This window comes from Leucoraja erinacea, chromosome 27 (assembly GCF_028641065.1).
Source record: "Leucoraja erinacea ecotype New England chromosome 27, Leri_hhj_1, whole genome shotgun sequence".
NCBI classification, from domain to species: Eukaryota; Metazoa; Chordata; class Chondrichthyes; order Rajiformes; family Rajidae; genus Leucoraja; species Leucoraja erinaceus.
In genome coordinates this window covers 27273669-27295690 of record NC_073403.1, presented here as the reverse complement: position 1 = coordinate 27295690, position 22022 = coordinate 27273669, and the positions used below count along the sequence as shown (strand labels likewise).

At 44.8% G+C, this 22022-nt stretch overlaps 1 protein-coding gene across 2 annotated transcripts in view; it reads left to right on the top strand.

Moving 5' to 3' along the window:
- adam11 (ADAM metallopeptidase domain 11) overlaps positions 1-22022 on the top strand; it is a 145282-nt gene that overhangs the window by 65784 nt on the left and 57476 nt on the right. For both annotated transcript variants that reach the window (XM_055657337.1, XM_055657336.1), the window contains exons 7-9: positions 14907-14976; positions 17095-17165; positions 19068-19142. In XM_055657337.1, the coding sequence (XP_055513312.1) occupies positions 14907-14976; positions 17095-17165; positions 19068-19142 (216 nt within the window). The remainder of the gene's footprint in view (positions 1-14906; positions 14977-17094; positions 17166-19067; positions 19143-22022) is intronic.

Genomic DNA, 22022 nt, shown 5'->3' with positions numbered 1-22022 from the left:
AAACTCTCCCGAGTTTTCCCCTTAATTCGAACTCGGAGAATTACGGTAATAGCCGTTCGTAGGTACCGGGGCTATTTATTTTAACTCGTGGACATTTTTCAACATGTTGAAAAAAACGTCCCGACTTACCTGATGCCCCGAGTTCCTATGGCTGGCATTACGAGCCGCTACGAAACATCTACAGACTCCATCGGGCTCCTACGAGCTCGCTACCGACATTCCCCGAGTTCAAATCAAGGGGAAAACTCGGGAGAGTTCGTGAGTAACTCTGGAAAGTGGGACAGGGCCTTAACCAGTCACTCACGCTGCCACTCAATGAGACTCAACTCTCACACACGCACTGAGGCAGCTGAAGCCAGAATTCTAATTGCTCAGCTCTGGATAATCCTGGAGGTCCCCAATGGACAAGGCTGCTGGAGCTTGCCAGTGTTCTGTGCTTGTAACTTCTGCTACTTGGAAGGATAAACTTCAGCAGAGTATAATGGCATCGAGCTCTTGGTAATCCATGCTGGGATCCTTGGTCTAGGAAGAGTCCTTTTTTTATTCATTCATGGGATGCGGGCTTTACAGGCGGAGCCAGCATTTGTGTATTGCCTAGGTGAAGTCTACTACTACACTACAATCATTGAAGCTTTGTACTTACAATGATAGTGCTTATCTATAATATGATATTACCGGATTGCACGCAAAGTATTTCATTGTACCAATATGGTTGAATCATTGAATTGAATTGAACCATTGATTGAAAAGGAGATGGTGAGTTGTGTTTTGAACTGTCCTTGAGCGTGGACACTGCCACTGTGCTGTTTGGGAGGGAGTTCCAGGAGTTTGACCCGGCCGGTGAAAGAGTGGTGATCTATACCCGAGTAAGGATGGTGTGTGTCTTGGAGTGCATCTACTAAATAGCGATGTTCCCATGCTTTTGCTGTCCTTTGTCCCAGCTGGTAGAGTTTGGACACTTCTACCAGCTTGGAAAAGAAGCCAGAAAGTGCTGGAGTAACCTCAGCTGGTCAGGCAGCATTCCCGGAGAACAATACCTAAGTGACATTTCACGTCAGGACCGTGGACCAGCTGTGGAGTTTGGCGGGAGCTGTCAAAGGGGCCTTTGGCAGATTTCCGAAGCATTTGTAAACTCAGCATCATATTTCAATCACAGTGATTCCAAGCTAAAGCTCCGCATTGAATTTTGGAAGACATAGATACATAGACAATAGGTGCAAGAGTCGGCCATTCAACCCATTGAGCCAGCACCACCATTCAATGTGATCATGGCTTATCATCCACAATCAGTAAGTATAGTATAATCTTTGGGTATAGTGATCTGGCGGCGCCTTGTGGCAGCGGCTCGCCTGCAGTCCGTCTGTCTTTTTTCTTTTTTTTTTGTCCTGTTAGACGTATGTTTTTGGTTTATTTTTAACTGTGTATATGTGTGGGGGAAGTGGAGGGTGTATGGTGTGGGGAAACGTTTTAATCTGTTTCCTGAACGGGGAACGCGACTTTTCCCTTGTCGTGTCTCCGTTGTTGTTGGGGCCTAACATCGTGGAGCTGGCGGCCTCCAACCAGAATCGACCTGAGGGCTCCAGCTGTAGAGCTGCGGACTCACCATCGCGGAGCTGGCCGACTTGTGGTGGCATGCGGCTGGGGCTGCGACCCGACCGGAGCTTCGGACCTTCAGCCGCGGGCCCTGTGGACGGTGGAGTCGGGAGCTCGCGGGTCCCTGGTGGGAGACCAATTTTCGGAGCTCCCGCAACGGCAACTTTACCCGCCCGAATCGAGGGGTTTGAATCAGCCCGGAACAGGACCTTACATCGCCTGGCACGGCTTAAACGGTCGCGGGACTTACCATCGCCCGCCGAGGGCTATAATGTCGGGAGCCCAGGTTGCTTCGACTTTGCAGTTTGGCTGCCTGACCGCGGGAGAAGAACAAAGGGCAGGGAAGAGATTAGACTTTTCCCTTCCATCACAGTGAGGAAGTGTTTGGAGATTCACTGTGATGGATGTTTATGTGGAACTGTGTTAATTGTGGGTTTTGTTTTTTTTGCTGTTATGACTGCAGGAACGAAATTTCATTCAAACTGTTTGAATGACAGTAAAGGGCAATTGAATTGACTTGAGTACCCCGTTCCTGCCTTCTCCCCATATCCCTTGATTCTGCTACCCCTAAGAGCTTTATCTAACTCTCTTTTGAATGCATCCAGTGAATCGGCCTCCACTGCCTTCTGTGGCAGAGAATTCCACAAATTCACAATTCTCTGTGTGAAAAAAAATTTCCTCATCTCAGTTCTAAATGGCACCCTGGTTCTGGACTGCCCCAACATGAGGAACATGTTTCCTGGCGTGTCCAATCCCTTAATAATCCCTTAAGAGATCTCCTCACTTTTCAGGATTCCAGAATCGCTGTACGAACAAGATCTTGCAGATATATGTACAATGTTGTACGCCCTAGTGAAACTGTCCATTTTAGCTCATGTGAGGTGTTAGGTTACAAATGACCATTTCCTAGATTGCAAATTAAAATTATGCCAGTTAAAAGTGGCAATACTCTAAAACATCTGTGCATAACATTCTATTAACATTAAGTTTTAAAACCTAATCTACTTATAACGTCATTTTATGAATTTAATGTATTTGGTAATGTGTCTTTACAATATTATCATAGTAATAGATCACCAATTGTCTACCTTAGTTCAACTTACTAATTGACATGAGACTCTCCAGCCTGTGGCTATAAATAACATGAAGTGCAGAAGGATCCATTAAAAACAGAGCCACATCATGCAGCACTATAGCTCATATTTACTGCAGTGTGGGCTTGGCAACATAACCCAATGATCTAAAACAGTAATTAGGTTACTGCAGTGCAGACAGATGGGATTACTTTTCATAAGAGTCACAACTGTCAGACACTATGAAGGTCTTTTAGAACGACCAAAGAATTGTTCATTACTCAGGGGATACTCCGTGAATGGGGACGAGGAAAAACACCATTCCTTCATTGGGCTTGGCTGGATATTGTCAGAATGGAGATGGAATTATGGTTTCGTTCATGAATAACTTCAACCCCTGAATTAGATACGGAAAGGCCAAAATATAAAATGTCATCAGAAGACACGAGGAACTCTGATGCTGGATTCCTTCTCTCCCCTGTCCCCTTCCACCTATATTCCACCCACCAGCTTTACATTTCACACTTCCTCGTCTCACCTCAGTAGTCACCAATCAATTTTATTTGTCACATACACATATAAGTTCAGTGAAATGAATTTGCCAGCAGCGGTACAATTAAAAAAGAACAAACAATACACAATAAGATTGAACACAAATGGAATGGAATGGAATGGAATGGAATGCTATTTATTGTCATTCAAACCTAGGTTTGAACAAAATTACATTTACTACAGTTTTTTACATTACAAAAAAGCCCAAGACCCACAATTAACACAGTTTACATAAACATCCATCACAGTGAGTCTCCAACACCTCCTCACTGTGATGGAAGGCAAAGTCTTATCTCTTCCCTTTATTCTTCACCCGCGGTCCAACTGCAGCGTTGAGGCGAACTGGGGCTCCGATGTTAAAGCCCCCCGCTTGGTAGGATGGTAAGTCCTGTGGCCATTTAGCCACGCGGGGTGATGTTAGGCCCCAGCTCCGTGTCCTTTAAACCCCGCGGATCAAGCAGACCAACCAGCGGTCCAGCAGTCCAACTGCAGCGTCTAGGCGAACTGGGGCTCCGATGTTAGAGCCCCCAGTGACGATGGTAAGTCCCCGTGGCCACTAACCCGCACCAGGCGATGTTAGGCCACGCTCTGGGTCCTTTCAACCCCGCGATTCCAGTGGGAGAAGCTGCCGTTGTGGGAGCTCCGAAAAGCGGTCTCCCCCCAGGGACCTGGAGCTCACGATGTTCCTGTCCACTGGGCCTGCAGCCGGAGCTTCCGAAGCTTCAAAATCGGGTCGCAGCCACGTCCCACCACAGCTCTCCCCACTCTGAAGACGGCCAGCTTTGCGTTGTCAGGTCCGCAGGCCCTTAGGTTGGTCCCGGCCCGAGGCCGCTGCCGGCTCCTCGATGTTAGGCCCAACGACACCGGAGACCCGACAAGGAAAAAGTCGGGTCCCGGTACAGGGAAGAGATTAAACGGTTTCCCCCACATCCCCCCCTCCATCCCCCACATATACACAGGTAAAAAAGGATCAAAACATACATTTAACAAGACAAAAATTAAAAAAAAGACGGACGACTGTAGTCGAGCCGCTGCCGTTAGGCGCCGCCACCAACTAAATCGCCACCACACGATTCTTCACTGTGGTGGGAGGCACAAAGTTCAGTCAGTCCTCCTCCATTGTTCACCCTTAGTCGGGGCTATAAACCTCCGCAGTCACCGCTACGGACGGCCGGATGTACAGGCCCTCTCGTCGGGACGGTCGAACACACGCTTGGAGGTCCCGAATCGGCGCATTCTTACCAGAGGCCGCAGCTTCAGGATGTTGTAGGCCACAGACCGGCGGTCGGAATTCTTCTCTGGATATACCCTGTGAGGGATCCCGTTCCGGGTGGTAAGTCCATGCTGCTCCCGCGGCTAAAAGTTCCGCAGACTGCGGCTTAGGGATTTAATAGTCCGCGGGCCAGTGTTCGGAGCGCTCCCTTCTGGCGAACCCCGGCAAGGGCTCGCCCGCTCCACAATGAAAAGTCCACGCTGCGCCCGCTGCTGAAACTCTGGGCCCAACTCCGGGAAAGGCCGCTCCAATCCATGGTGTTAGGCCGCGAGGGAGACAACATGGAAAAAGTCGCCTCTCCGTTCCCCCCTTTCACCACCCCCCACACAAGACACACCGAGAGACACTAAAACAAACATTTGGACACTTAAAAAACCCCCAAAAAAGTTGAAATAACGAACACGCTGCTGGCAGGGCAGCCACCTCGCAGCGCCCCCACCTTGTTTGACCTTCTTTTATCTCCTTTTCACCTTTCGCTTTTTTTACTTACTCCATCCATTTACCAATCAAACCCCGCTCACCAGTATCCACTTATCATTTGCCAAGTTTTGCCCCACCCCTGCCTCTTTTCTCCGGCTTTCTGTCCCCTACTACTGTCAGCCTGAAGAAGGGACCCGACTTGAAGCATCACCCATTCCTTCTCTCCAGAGATGCTGCTGCCTATCCCGCTGAGTTACTCCAGCATTTGAATGAATGAATGAATGATACTTTATTATCACATGTGACAAGTCACAGTGATTTATTTGTTTTACACACCCAAGGCGTGCAAAGAGTCGGCAGATAAAGGATGACGAAAAAGCTACAAGTGTCCCATTTTAACACAAACCATTTTTAACACATTCCATTGTGGTTCCACTTAGTTCTCGGCAGTCCCCCAAATCGGGTCCTTCTTTGTTCTCCCTCTCCTGTCTATCTTACACCTAAATAGAGAGTAGTTTTTAGTCCAGTACATCCTAAATATATCCCTCTCCCATTCCCAATCCGACCTCTCTGTCCTGGGTCTCCTCCATTGCCAGAGTGAGCAACACCGGAAATTGGAGGAACAGCACCTCATTTTCCGCCTGGGTAGCTTGCGTCCGGATGGCATGAACATTGAATTCTCCCAATTTTGCTAGCCCTTGCTGTCTCCTCCCTTCCTTAACCCTCGAGCTGTCTCCTCACATCCCCCCGCCCTCGGGCTCCTCCTCCTCCCTTTTTCCTGCCTTCTCCCCCCCCCCCCCCCCCCCCCCCCCCCCCATCAGTCTGAGGACGTGTTTTGGCCCGAAACGTCACCTATTTCCTTCGCTCCATAGATGCTGCTGCACCCACTGAGTGTCTCCAGCATTTTTGTGTACCATCCTAAATATATGTTATTTTGAATGGCCAGAATTAGCTGCAAATTTCGCAAAGCGCAGCGAGGGTGAACAAATCAACTGATTCCTTCCAAAATGATCCCCTTCCTTTCTGGGCATCAAACACTTTGAGCTGCACAGTGTGGTCAACCTGTCCAAATCACACCAAGGAAAGGGAATGCAACGGTGAATAAACTACTCCTTCACACTACACCCCTCCATCATCTACCCCAGTCCCGCCATATCATCCTCAGCATAATATCTGACCATGTGAAATATTTGTATCAGTTATGATAACAGAACAGTCAGGATTCTAGTGTAGCTATTCCAATGCCTTAATACCTACATCCCAAGGTGTTCTTTGTCATTCAAGAAGCTGTTGATATTTCTCTTTGATCTTAGCGCTTAGAGAGGCCTCTACTGCCAAACCTGCCCTGACATCAACCCTGTCAGGTTGAACGTAAGAATGAAAACAGAGAGTAAATGTGAGTCTGCTGGGTTTAATTACTCAAACCGTTCTTCTTTCCAGCAAAAACTAAACAAGCATGTGGAGGAAGGAACTGCAGTTGCTGGTTTATACCAAAGATAGACACAAAATGCTGGCGTAACAGCCAGTCAGGCAGCATCTCTGGAGAAAAGGGATTGATGACCTTCTTCAGACTGAAAGATAGGAGGAGGAGGAGGAGGAGGAGGAGGAGGAGGAGGAGGAGGAGGAGGAGGAGGAGGAGGAGGAGGAGGAGGAGGAGGAGGAGGAGGAGGAGGAGGAAAAAATGGAGGTGAGAAAAGGCCAGAACAATTCAGGAAGAGTGGAGTTCATAATGGGCCATTGATGGCTGAAGAAGATGTGCCCATAAGTGGGATACACGGGTGTGAACAGTGGAACTGGTAGGATGACTAGGCTGGGGGAGGGGGGAGAGAGAGTGGGGAGGGAATGCAGGAGTTATTGAAATGAGAGAAATCAACATTCATACCGCTGGGTTGTAATGCCTGGCAGGTTGTTTGGCTTCTCCATATCCAATTCTGGAGTTGAATTTAATCATGAAGATGGTGTATGTGGAGTTATAACTGAAAGTTTTAATTCACACTCCACGTATACCTAGAAAGAATTCCATCTCCACTCTGACAATATCCAACCAAGTCCAGGGAGAGGATAGTGCTCTTCCTCTTCCCCTCTCACAGAGCTGAGGTATCGTTCACCTCCTTCACCAGTGGCTTTAAGATGAATCCTGCCTTCTCTCTGGAGGAGCATTGTACCCTCCTCATCGCTGGGACATATGCTGGTCAGAAGAAGCTCTGCATGAGTTGAGAGATACCTGTTGGTCTGGAACCTATTACTGGGAATCTACCTGGGCAGCTGCCAGGTACGTGTAGTAGTTTTGTCGAGGATGCGAAAGTTGGTGGTGCTATGGATTGCGAGGAAGCTTGGTCCACGGCACCAGCAGGTTATAGAGCAGATGGCAAGTCGAGTGGAGCATTGACAGATGGAATTTAATCCCAACAAGTTTGTGGAGATACATTTTGGAAAGTCACATAGCTGTAGGAAATATACAGTATATGGTAGGGTGCAATGGAATGACGTTGAACAAAGAGATCATGGGTCCAAGTTCGTAGTTCCCTGAAGGTGGTTCTCTGGATAATAGGGCGGTGAGGAAGGTATCTTGCCTTCATAGGTTGGAACTTAGAATAGAAAAGTTAAGACTTAATAAACCCCTGGAAACTACAGACAAATTAACATGACCTATTTCTTTATCTTGTCCGTTTTTCCTGGAAGATTGGATCATGGTGGAGGGATGGGTTTGAATGGAAGGCATTACTTGCACGAATGAGCCCAGGCAGACTTGATAAATTGATTCAGTCTTGTCCACCCCTTATCCCTAAGTTTATTCTCCAGAGTTAGGCATCATCTAACCATTGGCAGTGATAGTTCTGCTAATCAACATGACCTCTGTGCATATTGCTGGTCAGTGGACAAGCTTGCAATGCATTCACGCTGGCCTGGAATTTCATCACATTGCTTTTTCTCATTATGCAATTAAATATCAATTCCTTTTTCCAGAGTGAAATGAGATAATGACCATTTCTATGTTATCTTATGTCACTTGGAAATGCAACCGGGCACTTCCCAGTATGAGTCAAGCTTGCATGCCTAATGAGATCCTGTCACAGAGTGTGCTGTAGTGAAGTGCCACCACTGGGTGCACTGTGTAGGATGTTCAACCCAATACAACAGTTTTGAGGTCACTATCATTCACCACATCACTTCCCATTCATAATCTGCACCACAAAAACTAGATCCTGACCCACGACCGTTCAATACCACACCCTACAATCCCGATGACCACCCTGATCTAGTGTGTAGGAAGGAACTGCAGATGCTGGTTTACACCAAGGATAGACACAAAATGCTGGAGTAACTCAGCGGGACAGGCAGCATCTCTGGAGAGAAAAAATCGGTGGCGTTTTGGGTCGAGACCCTTCTTCAGACTGAGTCAGGGGAGAGGGAAACTAGGAGTATGGAAGAGCATGTGAGGTGTGAAATGAACAGATCAAAGCAGACGATGATCCAGGGGAATGTACAATGGTTTATTATTCGCTGAGGGGAAGGTGCCAACAACGCATACAAACAGTAACATTAATCGTCGTCTGCTTTGATCTGTTATTTTCACACCTTACACCCTGACCACATTGTAGGCCCCAACCAAATACATCAGATGTAACGTGTAGATGTGTAGAGTTGTTGTTTGGTGAATGAGAAAACCTTCACATGCAGGACTCCAAACCATAACATTTCAATTGAACTGAACTTCTCCCACAGTGCTTCAAGATAATCCCTGGACAGTCATCCCTGTGTGTATTGTTGGCAGTATTGTGGAAACCCAAAATGATACCAGGCTGGAAATCAGGGAACATCTTCCAGGCTCTTTGACTCTTAACATTAGGTTTTCCCACCATTGTAAATCCATTTCCACTCACTTCTTCACTTGAATTGATGAGGGGACATTTACTAAGGTTCTGTGTGGGTCTCGATACAGATTAACTAAATCAACTCTTACCCAATAATTGTTCAGATTAATGAACCTTTCTAAAGCTTGCTAGAGTCAACCAAATGAGGCAGAGCAAATTACTATTAAAGCACAAAATACTTGTGCTATAACATCATGATATGCACTCAACCAAGATAATGAAGCCCAATGCCAAAGTAGTATCTAAACTGCCTATACACACTTATGCTCTGGGACAATAAATAACTCAATTTTCAATAATTGGTTATCTACATGTCAAGAAGCACATAAAAACTAATTGTGTAGATGCAAGTGTTATCAAGTGGGCACTGCCCTTCACTTTTTTTTCACCACGACTCGGGAAGAATCACCAGTTAGTTCTGGGCTCCCAGAACCACCCCTCTCAATACCTGCTCGCACTACCTATGTTACCAATATTGTAATTGTAATTGTAATTGTAATTGTAATTGTAAATCTTTATTGTCATTTCCTGAGTATTCGCATACTCAGAGGAAACAAAAAAACGTTTCTCGACCAGTGTCCATTCAGTTTTCGTTACAAAATAAATAGCAATTAAAGTTAAAATACATGTCATGAACAATTTAACCCTCTAATAACATTCAATAACATTCAACAGCCGTTCCGACCGGCAACGGGGTGTTTGTGCGCGATACTTGGCAGGGGGGAAAGTTCATTTAACAGTCTTATAACCTGTGGGAAGAAGCTGAGGAGCATCCTGCTGGTTTTGCAGCTGATGCTCCTGTACCTCTTCCCAGATGGGAGGATGGTGAAAAAGTCATGCGATGGGTGGTAAGGGTCTTTGATGATGGAGATGGCTCTGTTGATGCATCTCTTCTTGTATATGTCCAGCAGGAAGGGGAGTGGAGCACCAATAATCCTGCTTGCGGTCTTCACTATCCTGTCCAGTTGGTGCCGTTCGTACGCCTTGCAGCTCCCGAACCAGGAAGTGATGCCGTATGTCAGTGTGCTCTCAACAGTCCCCCTGTAAAAAGTCTGTAGGTGTGTGGGGATGAGGCCTGCTTTCCGTAGTCTTCGGAGGGGGTGAAGTCGCTGCTGGGCTCTCTTGACCAGAGCTGTGGTGTTGGCCGTGGACGTCAGGTCATCAGACAGGTGTAGTCCTAGGAACTTCATGCTGCTGACCCTTTCCACATCAGCTCCGTCGATGTGCAGAGGTGTATGGTGTTGTTTCCCCAATATCTACCAAATAAAGGAAACTACAGATAATTAATTCACTCAAACAAATGCGACACACTCGACAATGTGGAGTAGGATGAATCTTTGTGAAATTAAATTAATTTCTCCATGGCTGATTTATATTTAATAACTCCTAATGGCTCATTTTCAACCCTAATGACTTCCAGGCTGAAATCAATGAAAGTAGATCTGTAATTGAATGTGCTCATTACTAATAAAGGCAAGGAGGTTACAGCTTGTTGGAATCTGTCCTCAAGGCTTGTCCAGCCAACACAGATCCAAGTGGGGCAACAGGATGTGGGCTTGTTTGACCAATTTCACTCCATTTAGAACCAGTCCCACAACCTCGATTTGTACGTCCTTCAAACCTAACAAGCTGGGGGAGTCAACATCCAGGGTTCTCCGTCTGCTCAAAGAGCTGCTGCTCAGATGGTAGCAGTGCTCCTCTATGCCGCATGCTGCGGGTTTAAACGCATTCCAGAGCCATGCACACACAGTAACTGGTTAATGACTGCACTGGTGCTGCACTGCACTGTCAGAGGTGCTGCGCCGCTAGAGGAGTACCTACACTGTGAGTACTTGGTGTCGGGGGGTTATGGGGAGAAGGCAGGAGAATGGGATTGAGAGGGAAAGATAGATCAGCCATGATTGAATGGCGGCGTTGATTTGATGGGCCGAATGGCCTGATTCTACCCCAACAACCCATAAAATGATGAACTAGAAATGAAGTAGATTTTGATGAAGAATAGGGTAGTTCTCTCTGACTCCTGGTCTAATGGTAACACCATCACCATCGTTGCACATTGACCAATATAAGTAGTTTATGGGACTTTGCTGTGTGTACAATAGCTGCTACATCTCCCCAATTATTTATTTACACTAGGGACTCCACTGTGTTTTAGATATCCCAAACACATAAGGTGCACTTTGCAAATGTCTTTTTTTCTTTGTTTGTGGTTTGTTGATCCAGGAAATGGGGAGATGAATCATTTAGTCCAGGATGGATGTGCAGGCTTTGGAAAGAGTGCAGAGGAGGTTTGCCAGAATCATGCTTGGATGAGGGAGTATTTGGTACAGAGAGAGGTTGGACAGACTCGGATTGTTTTCTCTGGAAAGCCAGACGTTGTGGGAAGACCTCAAAGAATTATATAAAATGATGAAAGGCTTAGGTGGGGTGGATAGTCAGAACCTTTTTCCCAAGATGGAAATATCAACTACTAGAGGGCATAGTTTTAAGGTGAGAGGGGTCAAGTTTAAAGGAGATGTGTGGACCAAGTTGTTTTTAAACAGAGGATGCTGAGTGCCTGAAACGTGCTGCCAAGAGTGGTGGTGGAAGCAATTACGATAGTGGCATTTAAGAGACTTTTGGATAAGCACGTGAACTTGCGGGGAATAGAGGGATATGGATTATGTGCAGGCAAATAAGATTTGGTCTTGGCATGATGTTCGGCCATGATATTATGGGCCATAGGGCTTGTTCCTATGCTGTACTGCCAATGTGTTCTACATAATCCAGGAAGGCAGCATGGTTGACAAAGTGCTCTTTTTGCCCTGGGGAAGATTAGCGGTTTATTACTTCAGATCAGTAATGAGTAGGGAGCGGAGAATGAGTCTGAAGTGAAGAGGGTGGGAATGACAAGTGAGACACCAGGTGTACTGGCTGTACCTGTTTCAAAGAAGGTGTTGTTTGCTTTAGAACTGGCCTTTGGGATGCTTGGAGGTGGTCATATTATGAGGGATAGGTATGTGGATAAAGGCTTCAACTGCAGAGAGGTTTTAGGTACAGGGATGGGTAGCATATCAGGGGTGCAAGTATTTGGATCTAAAAGCCGAGACATGTCCTAATGAGTACCAGGGACACGGATAGATTTGAGGTTTTTGAAATACTCCTGTTCCTCACAGATGGGCGGCACAGTGACGCAGCTGGTAGAGTTGCTGCCTGACAGCGCCAGAGACCCGGGTTCAGTCGGTTACTGTATGTGTGGCGTTTGCACGTTCTTCCGGTGACCATGTGGGTTTTCTTCGGGTGCTCCGGTTTCCTCCCGCACTCCAAAAACGTACAGGTTTGCAGGTTAATTGGTCCCCTAGCATGATGGCAATGGTGAGAAAATGGGATAATATAGAACTAGTATGAAGTAGTGTGATCACTGGATGATCAATGGTCAGTGTGGACTCGGTGGGCCAAAGGGCCTGTTTCCATCTTGTATCTCTAAACTGGTTACAAACCAAGATGTGCCATGCACTGTGTGTTTTGGCAAATTCTACGGAGAGCAACCAATAAATGGCGTGATCCTCTCTTTCCATCGTCTTCACAATCATGGGTTTGTTGCTGCAGTTGTATCTCGCTCGCCTGCAGTATCGTATATCTGTCTCAGTTTCCCTTACCTGCATTTTGTTTTGCATTTTCTTCCTTCAGGCTTGGCAATATGCATCTTCCGACCGATTCTCTTCCAACACAAACACGTCTGTTTTTTAGAAAGCACTCAGAGGGATTTGGTCAAATTGTCAAACGCATTTCCACAAGAGTGGAACCAATTAGAGAGAGGACCTGAGGAGATTTTGTGCTCCAGTGGTGAATGATACATTCAGTGCCTGGCTGCAAGCTATTTCAGTTGATGCTTTGGGATTTTGAGGCATTACTCAGCGGACACTTGTTAGCATTTGAGGGCTTATCTAAAGTCAAATGAAATTAGGTTTTATCCTCTGGGTATTGCAACATGGAATATCAGCATACGGAACAGGCGGCAATGCCTGCACTCCACTTGGCTCTTGGCCGCACCAGCTGCTCACCACAGTGCTAGCAACCAACGCATTGCCAAGTTTCTTAACTCTGTGGGAGATTAACTCAGTGTTGGGGCAGCATGTATGCACTAGAATGTGCCTGTCATGGATAGTGAGTTTCGAAGAGGGAGAGAAATAGCCAGCGGGAGGAACAAAACATGCCTGCAATTTAACATTCCACTGAAGTCTGCAAACTGGAGCAATTGTTAAGCTCCCTTGATCAGTACGGGTGTCAGAGGTTATGGGGAGAAGGTGACAGAATGGGGTTAGGAGGGAGAGATAGTTCAGCCATGATTGAATGGTGGAGTAGATTTGATGGGCCGAATGGCCTAAATCTACTCCTATTCTTTATGACCCTCAGAAATAGACTTTTTTTTAGTTTAGAGATACAGCGGGAAACAGGCCCTTTGGCCCTTCCGAATCCGCACCGGACAGCAATCCCCGCATTTTAATACTATCCTATACTATAAATAGGAACAGTTTTTTGACATTCATACCCAGCCAATTAACCTACAAACCTGTACGTCTTTGGAGTATGGGGGGGAAAACCGTAGTTCGTGGAGAAAATCCATGCAGTCACGGGGAGAACGTACAAACTCTGCACAGACAGACTCCTGCGATTCATTGAATAGGGACAACCGACTCAAGGAGTACACCATCTGTAATTATTCTAAATTATTATATTTAATCTGTTTTAAAAAGTACTCCAGCTTTCCTCCTGAATTAAAGTTCCATTACCAAACATTATTCTTGTTATGATATACTTTTAGTGTATTATTTATTATGATTTTAAGTTGCTGATTGCAAGGCAGAGACTCTGCAGTATTCTAGTCCTCTCGAAATAAATGCTAGCATTGCATTTGCCTTCCTTACTACCGCTTCAACTTGCAAATGATTTCCATGTGATTGGACTCTATTACAGAGATTGAGGAAGGGAGTAAAAGATGGATATCGTAGAGCCATAATGTGGTTTTGATATTAGTTTAGGCCGCTGCTTCATTGTACATCCGTATGGAACTGAATTATTCTTAGATCATATTATGGCACATTCATCATGAAATCATGATCTGTGAATAAGAGTGCTATTCCTCCCTTTGCCTGGCAACCAAGACAGAATTTGTATTCCCTTTCGTGGTTACCTTGCCAGGAAGATGAACTGATAGCAAAATATTGATCTGCAATCGGCTATAGAAAACGCACTCATTTATCTGACTTGTGTTAAGTTTAGGTTTTTATTTCACACGAGCCAAAGAGTAAATGTGCTCACAATGATTATGATTATGCTGTTACCTTAAACGCGCACCTAGATTATTTTTGCACATTTCAGAATACGTTAAAAAATAAGGTGCAGGGCAGAAAGGTTTTTCAGGCACATTTCAGTCGGTCAGACCAAATTTGGAACATAGTGAGCAGTTTAGGGGAGGCCCGTATCTGAGGAAGGATGTGCTGGCATCAGAGAGCGCTTGATGGCTCTGGGTCTGTACTCGACTTTAGAGGCCAAGTCATTGGGTATTTTTAAAGCGGAGATTAATAGGTCATTGGAGAATGAGACTTGGAGGGAAAAATAGATCAGCCATGATCGAATTGTGGAGCAGACTTAATGAGCCAAATAGCCTTATTCTGCTCCTGTGTCTCATGATCTTTTGAAAAATAATCAAAGACATTACTGTATTTCCCAATTGAGTTTTCACATTTCAGTTGGTTAGCTAAATGTCATCTCTATCTTCCTATGTGGTTTATTTACTGTGGATGATATCTTGTTTGCTTTTGTCATCAAATGCTTCCGTCTGATTATATTACTGGTTAACTTGTATCATTACAATGGATGGATGAGTGAAACAGTAGAAACCTTTATCCTATAACATTACATTAAATTGCACAGGAAATGACCCTTGCAATCTAATAACGGCTGGGTGCACATAATTTTGCATCGTACCCATCACCAGACTTACTTGCAGGCATAGTAATACAACTAGAGGCATTCTCAAATGGATCGTGAAATTATAGGGCTATATCATGTTGTTGGTTGATGTATAGTTTTAGACGCTGTTTCAATGTAACACTGCCATTCTCCTTTGACATACAGCATGATCGGCAATCTCATATTGTGTACAGATATCCTGGTCTTGATATCCCAGTGGGATGTGCTTCATCTGGTAAGGAATGCTCCTTCATCTATTATGTACACTAGGTTATTTGAGTCAGAGATTTGATAGGAAGTGGGATAAAATGTAAGCTGACCGCTGTATGTAGTATATTGTTCACATGGAGGCTGAAGGGCCTGTCCCACTTGGCAATTTTTTTGGCGACTGCCGGCATCATTGACTGACGTTCCAGGTCACCGAAAAATTCGTAGTGTGACACGGCGGTGACGTGACACGGCGGTGACGTGATGTCGTATGACGCGCGGTGTTTTTTCAAGCGTTGCAACAATTTTTTGTGTCGCCGCTGAATTTTGAAATGTTCAAAATCTTTTGGCGACACTGATATGACGCCGGCAGTCACCGAAAAAATGGTCAAGTGGGACAGGCCCTTGAATCTCACAAGCCCTCAAATTCTATAGCAGGAAGAACGGGTGCTGTGGAGACAAGGGAATGACATTACATTACAGTTGCCCTCCATAATACTCTAGGTGGACAGTATTTAGACTTTTGAGATACAACACAGGCCCTTTTCGGCCCACCAAGTCCATGCCGACCACCCCGTGCACTAGCACTATCCTACACACACACACTGGGGACAATTTACTTTTTTACCAAATCCAATTAACCTGCACATCTTTGGAGTGTGGGAGGTAACTGAAGCACTCGGAGAAAGCCCACGCGGTCACGGGGCGAACATACAAACTCTGTACAGACAGCATCTTTAGTCAGGATCGAACCCGGATCTCTACCGCTGCACCACTGTGCCGTCCGGCATTTTATTTCCTTAATTTTACAGGAGAGTATAAAAGTGATTGAAGTCAATTTAGCTGTCTTTTTGTCCAAATAAGGAACTGCAGATGCTGGTTTGTACTAAAGATAGACATAAAGTGCTGGAGCAACTCAGCGGGTCAGGCAGCATCTCTGGAGAAAAAGGATGGGTGACGTTTTGGGTTGGGACCCTTCTTCAGGCTGGACTAAACCTCTTCTGGACCTCTGAAGAAGGATCCTGACCCAACCCAAAAGGTAACCCATCCTTTTTCTCCAGAGATGCTGCCTGACCCGCTGAGTTGCTCCAGCACTTTGTCTATCTTTAGTAGTCCTTTAGCATTTTATCCAAATTTCATTTATGGTTTATTCAACATACTGTATACCATATTCTGAAATAGGACTGCCCATTTCACCAAATCACACAGAATGGAAATGATAAAAACAAAGAATTCCGTATAACTTTAGCAAGTCAGGCATCATCTGTGTAAAGAGAAACAGAGATAATGTCTCAAGTTAAAGGAAAGTCCAACAAAGAGTGTTTGACCTGAAACTTTAACTCTTTTTTCCCTTTCCACAGATGCAGCCTGACCTGCTGAGTGTTCTAGAAAGTGTTTGTAACCAGCACATTCCAACATTTATAACATGATACTTAACATCTAATTATCTCAACGTTTTGTTCCTAAAACTTAACATTTAACTCTTTTGCCAACTTTCCATTTCCAATCATTAGCCTATCACACAAGGAGGTGAGAATTAAATAAGAGCCAGAATTAAATTGGGTAGAAATTAAATAAAGCTGGGAATGTAATGACAAAGACCGTGTTGCAATTGAACAACACATTCATGTGCCTTTGTACATTTTCTAGTTCTGTGTGTTTATGCCAAGAATACACCGTGTTACTTTAATCCAATGCAGCCTGTCTTGTCACTTGTAGCTGAGCCTGCCATGATGGACAGTTTCTTTCACTTTAATCTGGTTGCAAAAAACAATTGCATTTTCTTTATTGATTCAGATTCCAAAGAGCTAAAACCAAACTTCATCAACAGGCTTCTTCCGTAAGATAAGATACTGTCTGATTCATCTCTACCCCAGTGCGGACATTGGACTTTGTCCATGGAACTGGTGCACTTCAATGCTGAGAACTATATTCTCCACTCTGTATCTTCCCATTTGCTCTACATTTTTGTACTTGAGTTTGACGTGATTGTATTTATGTCTAGTATTATCTGATCTGGTTGGATAGCATGCAAAATAAAGCTGTTCGCTCAACCTCAGTACACAAGACAATAACTTAAACCTGCGCCTCCTTTTTGCAGTGAGAGATGTATTTTAATGCAATTTTTATCTATGGATCTTTCCAGGGTGCTTTACTGATGATAACACATGGCAGGAATTTCCTGACAAGGTCTTAAAGAGACGAACCAAAAGGCAGGTAAGAATAAAGCAAGCAAAGCTAGAACATTGAAGAATGGGTGCTGAGTAACTGCTCACCAATAGATAACCCTTGAAGTGACAGTCCAGGAACCAGGCCACAACTTTAACGTTGCATCCTCATCTTATGTGACAAAGTGTCACAGTTGCACTCTGTCACTGCCAAAGTAACAGGGTCTAAAATCGCACCAACTGGAAAACTCTGGTTTTAATAACAATAATAAATTCTGTTCAGCTTTAAACTTTTTTTGTTTACATTACCATTGTTGCTTGTTACAGCTTGGAAACAGGCCATTCAGTACATACCAACTGTTGATCAATCGCTCACAATTGTTCCATCACTTCTATATCCATCCCTATGCACTGGGGACAATTTACAGAGGCCAATTAATCTACAAACCCAGACGTCTTTGGGATGTGGGAGGAAAACGAGCCTCACAGTCTGAAGAAGGGTCTCGACCCGAAACATCACCCATTCCTTCCCCCCAGAGATGCTGCCGGTCCTGCTGAGTTACTCTAGCTTTTTGTGTCTATCTTCGCACCTGGAAGAAACCTACGTGGTCACAGGGAGAACGTGCAAACTCCACGCGAGCTCAGGATCGAACCTGGGTCTAATACCGTGAGGCAGCAGCTCTACCAGCTGCGCCCCTGTGCTCCCCCGTTGCATGTCATCTTTTAACAGGAGAGAGTTTTGTGGCATCTGGTTTTCTGCTTGCTCAGCGTTTCTACCAGTCAATGAAGGCACTCTAACCCTTCACAAAGATGCTCACTGTTCTTCAAAAATGTTCCTCCCCTTTTGACCCTGGAAAAAACATTATCTTCTGTCAAAAATACGAGAAATGAGGGTAATGCAGACTGTCACTGCCACAGCTATGAAACAGTTGTTCGTAACATCAACGGCAACTTCCATCGTGATCAATGGCTTCCTTCTCCGACACCCAGCTACATTACCCACCATGTTTTATAATCTTAGGACATTTCCAATGTAGCCCCAAATGTTGAAAAAATTAATATAGAACATTGAACAGTACAGTACAAAAACAAGTCCTTTGGCCCACAATGTCAGTGCCGAACATGATGCCAAAACCATCTTCTATCTGCCTGCACATAATCCATATCCTTCCATTTCCTGCACATCCAAATGCCTATCCAAAAGCCTCTGATGTATCTGCCTCAATCACCAACACCAGTAGTGCATTCCAGGAGCTCACCACCATCATGTAAAAATGTTGTACTATGTAGCTCCTTTAAACATTGCCCCTCTCATCTTAAAGCTATTCCCTCTAGTATTAGAGTTTTCCATCCTGGGATAAAAAGCTTCTGACTGTCTATCCTATCTATGCCTCTCATCATTTTATTTACTTCTATCAGGTCTCCCTGCAACCTCCGGCATTCCAGAGAAAACAATTCATTCTGTCAAACATGTCCCTGGAGCTAATATCCCCTAATCCAGCCATCATTCTGGTGAACCTTCTCTGCACCCTCTCCAGAGCCTTGACATCTGTTCTGTAATGGGCCGATTAGAACTACTCCAAATGTGGCCTAACCAAAGTCCCAAAAAGGCTGCAGCATGACATTGTTATTATCGAAGATAGACATAAAATGCTGGAGTAATTCAGCGAGACAGGCAGCATCTCTGGAGGGAAGGAATGGGTGAGGTTTTGGGTCAAGACCCTTCTTCAGACTCTGAGACTCAAGAGTCTGAAGAAGGGTCTCAACCTGAGACGTCTCTCCAGAGATGCTGCCTGTCCAGCTGAATTACTCCAGCATTTTGTGTTTATCTTTGGTGTAATCCAGTATCTGCAGTTCCTTCCAACACATTGTTGTGATTGAATTCCTATTTGATTCCCTTGTGCATAATAAGCAAGCTCTATTGTCTAACATTTGTTTTGTCCTTTGGTAGATTCGTCGAGGACAACGTACTGTTCTGAGGGAGACCAAGTATATCGAGCTGATGGTTGTCAATGACCACACATTGGTATGTTCGCTGTACTTCAATTTGTGTGTTTTTTTTTATATATTAGACCAATGAAAGAGTGCTTTCAAATAACGCTTTTAACAATTTATACAGAGATTTGAAGTCTCTGAGTCCCCTCGAGCCATTAGCCTTTAGCAAAAAGAAAACCATTTCAAAATAAAACAAACTGGAATTTGCAGCTCGGTAGTTTCAGCAGACAATTCATAATTTAATTATTTGATCTTCCCTCATCAAATAGTGCTACAAATTCATTTTTATTAAAATAACAGGTGAACAACTTTTAAAAATGATGGTCGTTCACACACCAACAGTATCAGCGGCAATACCTACCCAGTGGCGCAGCTGGTAGAGGTGCTGCCTCACAGTGCCAGAGACCATGTAGTTCTGATCGGCCCATTACAGAACAGATCCAGACCTCTGGTGCTGTCCCTGTGGAGTTTGCACATTCTCCCTGTGACTGCATGGGTTTCCTCCAGGTACTCCGCTTTCCTCCAACATTCCAAAGACATGCAGGTTGTAGGTTAACTGGCCCTCTGTAAATTGCCCCTAGTGTGTAGGAAGTCAATGAGACATGAAATAATATAGAACTGCTGTGAAAAGGTATTCATGGATGGTCGGCATGGACCCGATGGGCCGAGGGGCCTGTTTCCATGTTGTATCTTTGAATCAATGAATCATAAATTTCTGTGTTATCATAGACGAGACAAGTTCATGTCATAGGAGCAGAATTAGGCCATTCGGCCCATCGATTCTAATCCGTAAAGTCTCCACCCACCTCCTCTGCAAACCTTACAACAGATTGTCCCTGATTAACAAACATTTCCTCCATGAATCTTCAGTACAACAAAGGTTGTTATCTAGTTTGTATCGTACAGGTTTCTCTCACATAAAAGGAAATAATTTCATCCCGTGACTTGTGTAATGGGAAGCAAATAAGTTAGTGCAATGTAACCTTCTTAGTATAATGTACTAAAAATAACAGTTTTAAGTCTAGGTTTGTTATTGTCACGTTTACCGAGGTACAGTGAAAAGCTTTGGTTTGCATGCTATCCAATCAGATCAGATAGTGCTGCACGCAAGTACAACCATGTGATACACAACTACAATGGGTAGAGCCTAAACTAAACTGAGGGAAAGATACAATGATACAGAATATAGATCTCAGCATTGTAGCGAAACATTTCCCTAGACAAAGTCCAATGTCCACGATGGGGATGAGGTGAAGTGGATCATACCCTGGCTCATGGAAGAACCATTCAGAAACATGATAACAGAGGGGAAGAAGCTGTTCCTGAGTCTGGTAGAGCGTGCTTTTGCCCAACAGGAGCAGGAAGAAGGAGGAATGACTGAGGAGGGAAAGGTTTTTTACATAGGAAGTCGCAGGAAACTACCTTCCATTTAGAACCAATTTTTTGCATATGAAGTTCCTTTAGGAATATAACTCATTGGTTAACCAGGGGACCTGTACTTATCATCCGTTTACTTTGGATGCAATTTAGTTTAGTTTAGTTTAGAGATACAGTGTGGAAACAGGCCCTTTGGCTCACTGAGTCTGCGCCGACCAGCAATCCCCGCATACTTACACTCTCCTACACACACTAGGGCCAATTTACAATTATACCAAGCCAATTAATCTACAAACCTGTATGTCTTTGGAGTGTGGGAAGAAACCGGAGCACCCAGAGAAAACCCACGCAGGTCATAGGAAGAACGTACAAACTCTATACAAAGAGCACCTGTAGTCAGGATTGAATCCGGATCTCTGATGCTGTAAGGCTACGCCAACATACTGCCCTTTCATGTACACCTTAACAACTAATGACGAGGATATAAGTGAACATATGAATTCCAAGTCCAATCATGTTACCCTCTCAAGTGTATGATGTTATATTTAAATCTCATGGTTTCCAATGTGAGTTAGTAGAAATTGAAGAGTCAAAGAATCACCTGACACTCCGACATGGTTTGATCATCAAAGGTTTATTGTTTTATTTGGGTGGGAAGCACGGATATTGTAGGCTGAAGGGCCTGGTCCTGTGATGTATTGCTGTATGTTCGGTATGTCACATACATTTCCGCTGCATGAAGGAAACCATGTACGGACTTGTTATGCATTCTCTTCAACCCATCCTAGCTGCCTACAGATCCATCACAGCATTACATCCATTACATACATATCCAGCTAAGTTAACAAATCGGACATTATTTGGCCATGCGGTCAGGCCTTCACTTGATGTTTACCATGTTATTTCACATAAAGGGTGGTAGGTGTTTGTAATAAGTTATCTGAGGAGGTAATTGAGGCAGGGACCATTCCAATGTTTGAGCAACAGATAGACAGGTACATGGATAGGACAGGTTTGGAGGGATATGGACCAAACGCGGGCATGTGGGACTAGTGTAGCTGGGACATGTTGGCCGGTGTGGGCAAGTTGGGTTGTCAGAGGGTCTGTTTCCACACTGTATTACTCGATGACTCCATGACCTTGTCAACTCTCCTTGAGTCTACAGTGTGAATCTCCAGGGACCCAGGCAGCCGCTCCGCAGTGCTTCACCTGCACCTCCACTAACCTCGTCTGTTGCATTCATTACTCTTGCTCTGGCATCCTCTACATCAGGAGACCGAGCACAGACCAGGCCCACTGCTTTGCCGAGCACCTGCTCTCAGTCTGCCATGGCCATCTCGTCGTGCTCCCGGTCACAAACCTTCACTTCCCATCCCCGCACCAACCCATCTTCCCTTGGCCTTCTCCACCGGCAGGATGGGGCTAAACATAAACGAGAGAGACACAAGGAACTGCAGATGCTGGCTTACAAAAAAAAAAAGACACAAAATGCTGGAGCAACTCAGCAGGTCGGGCAACATCTCTGGAGAACCTG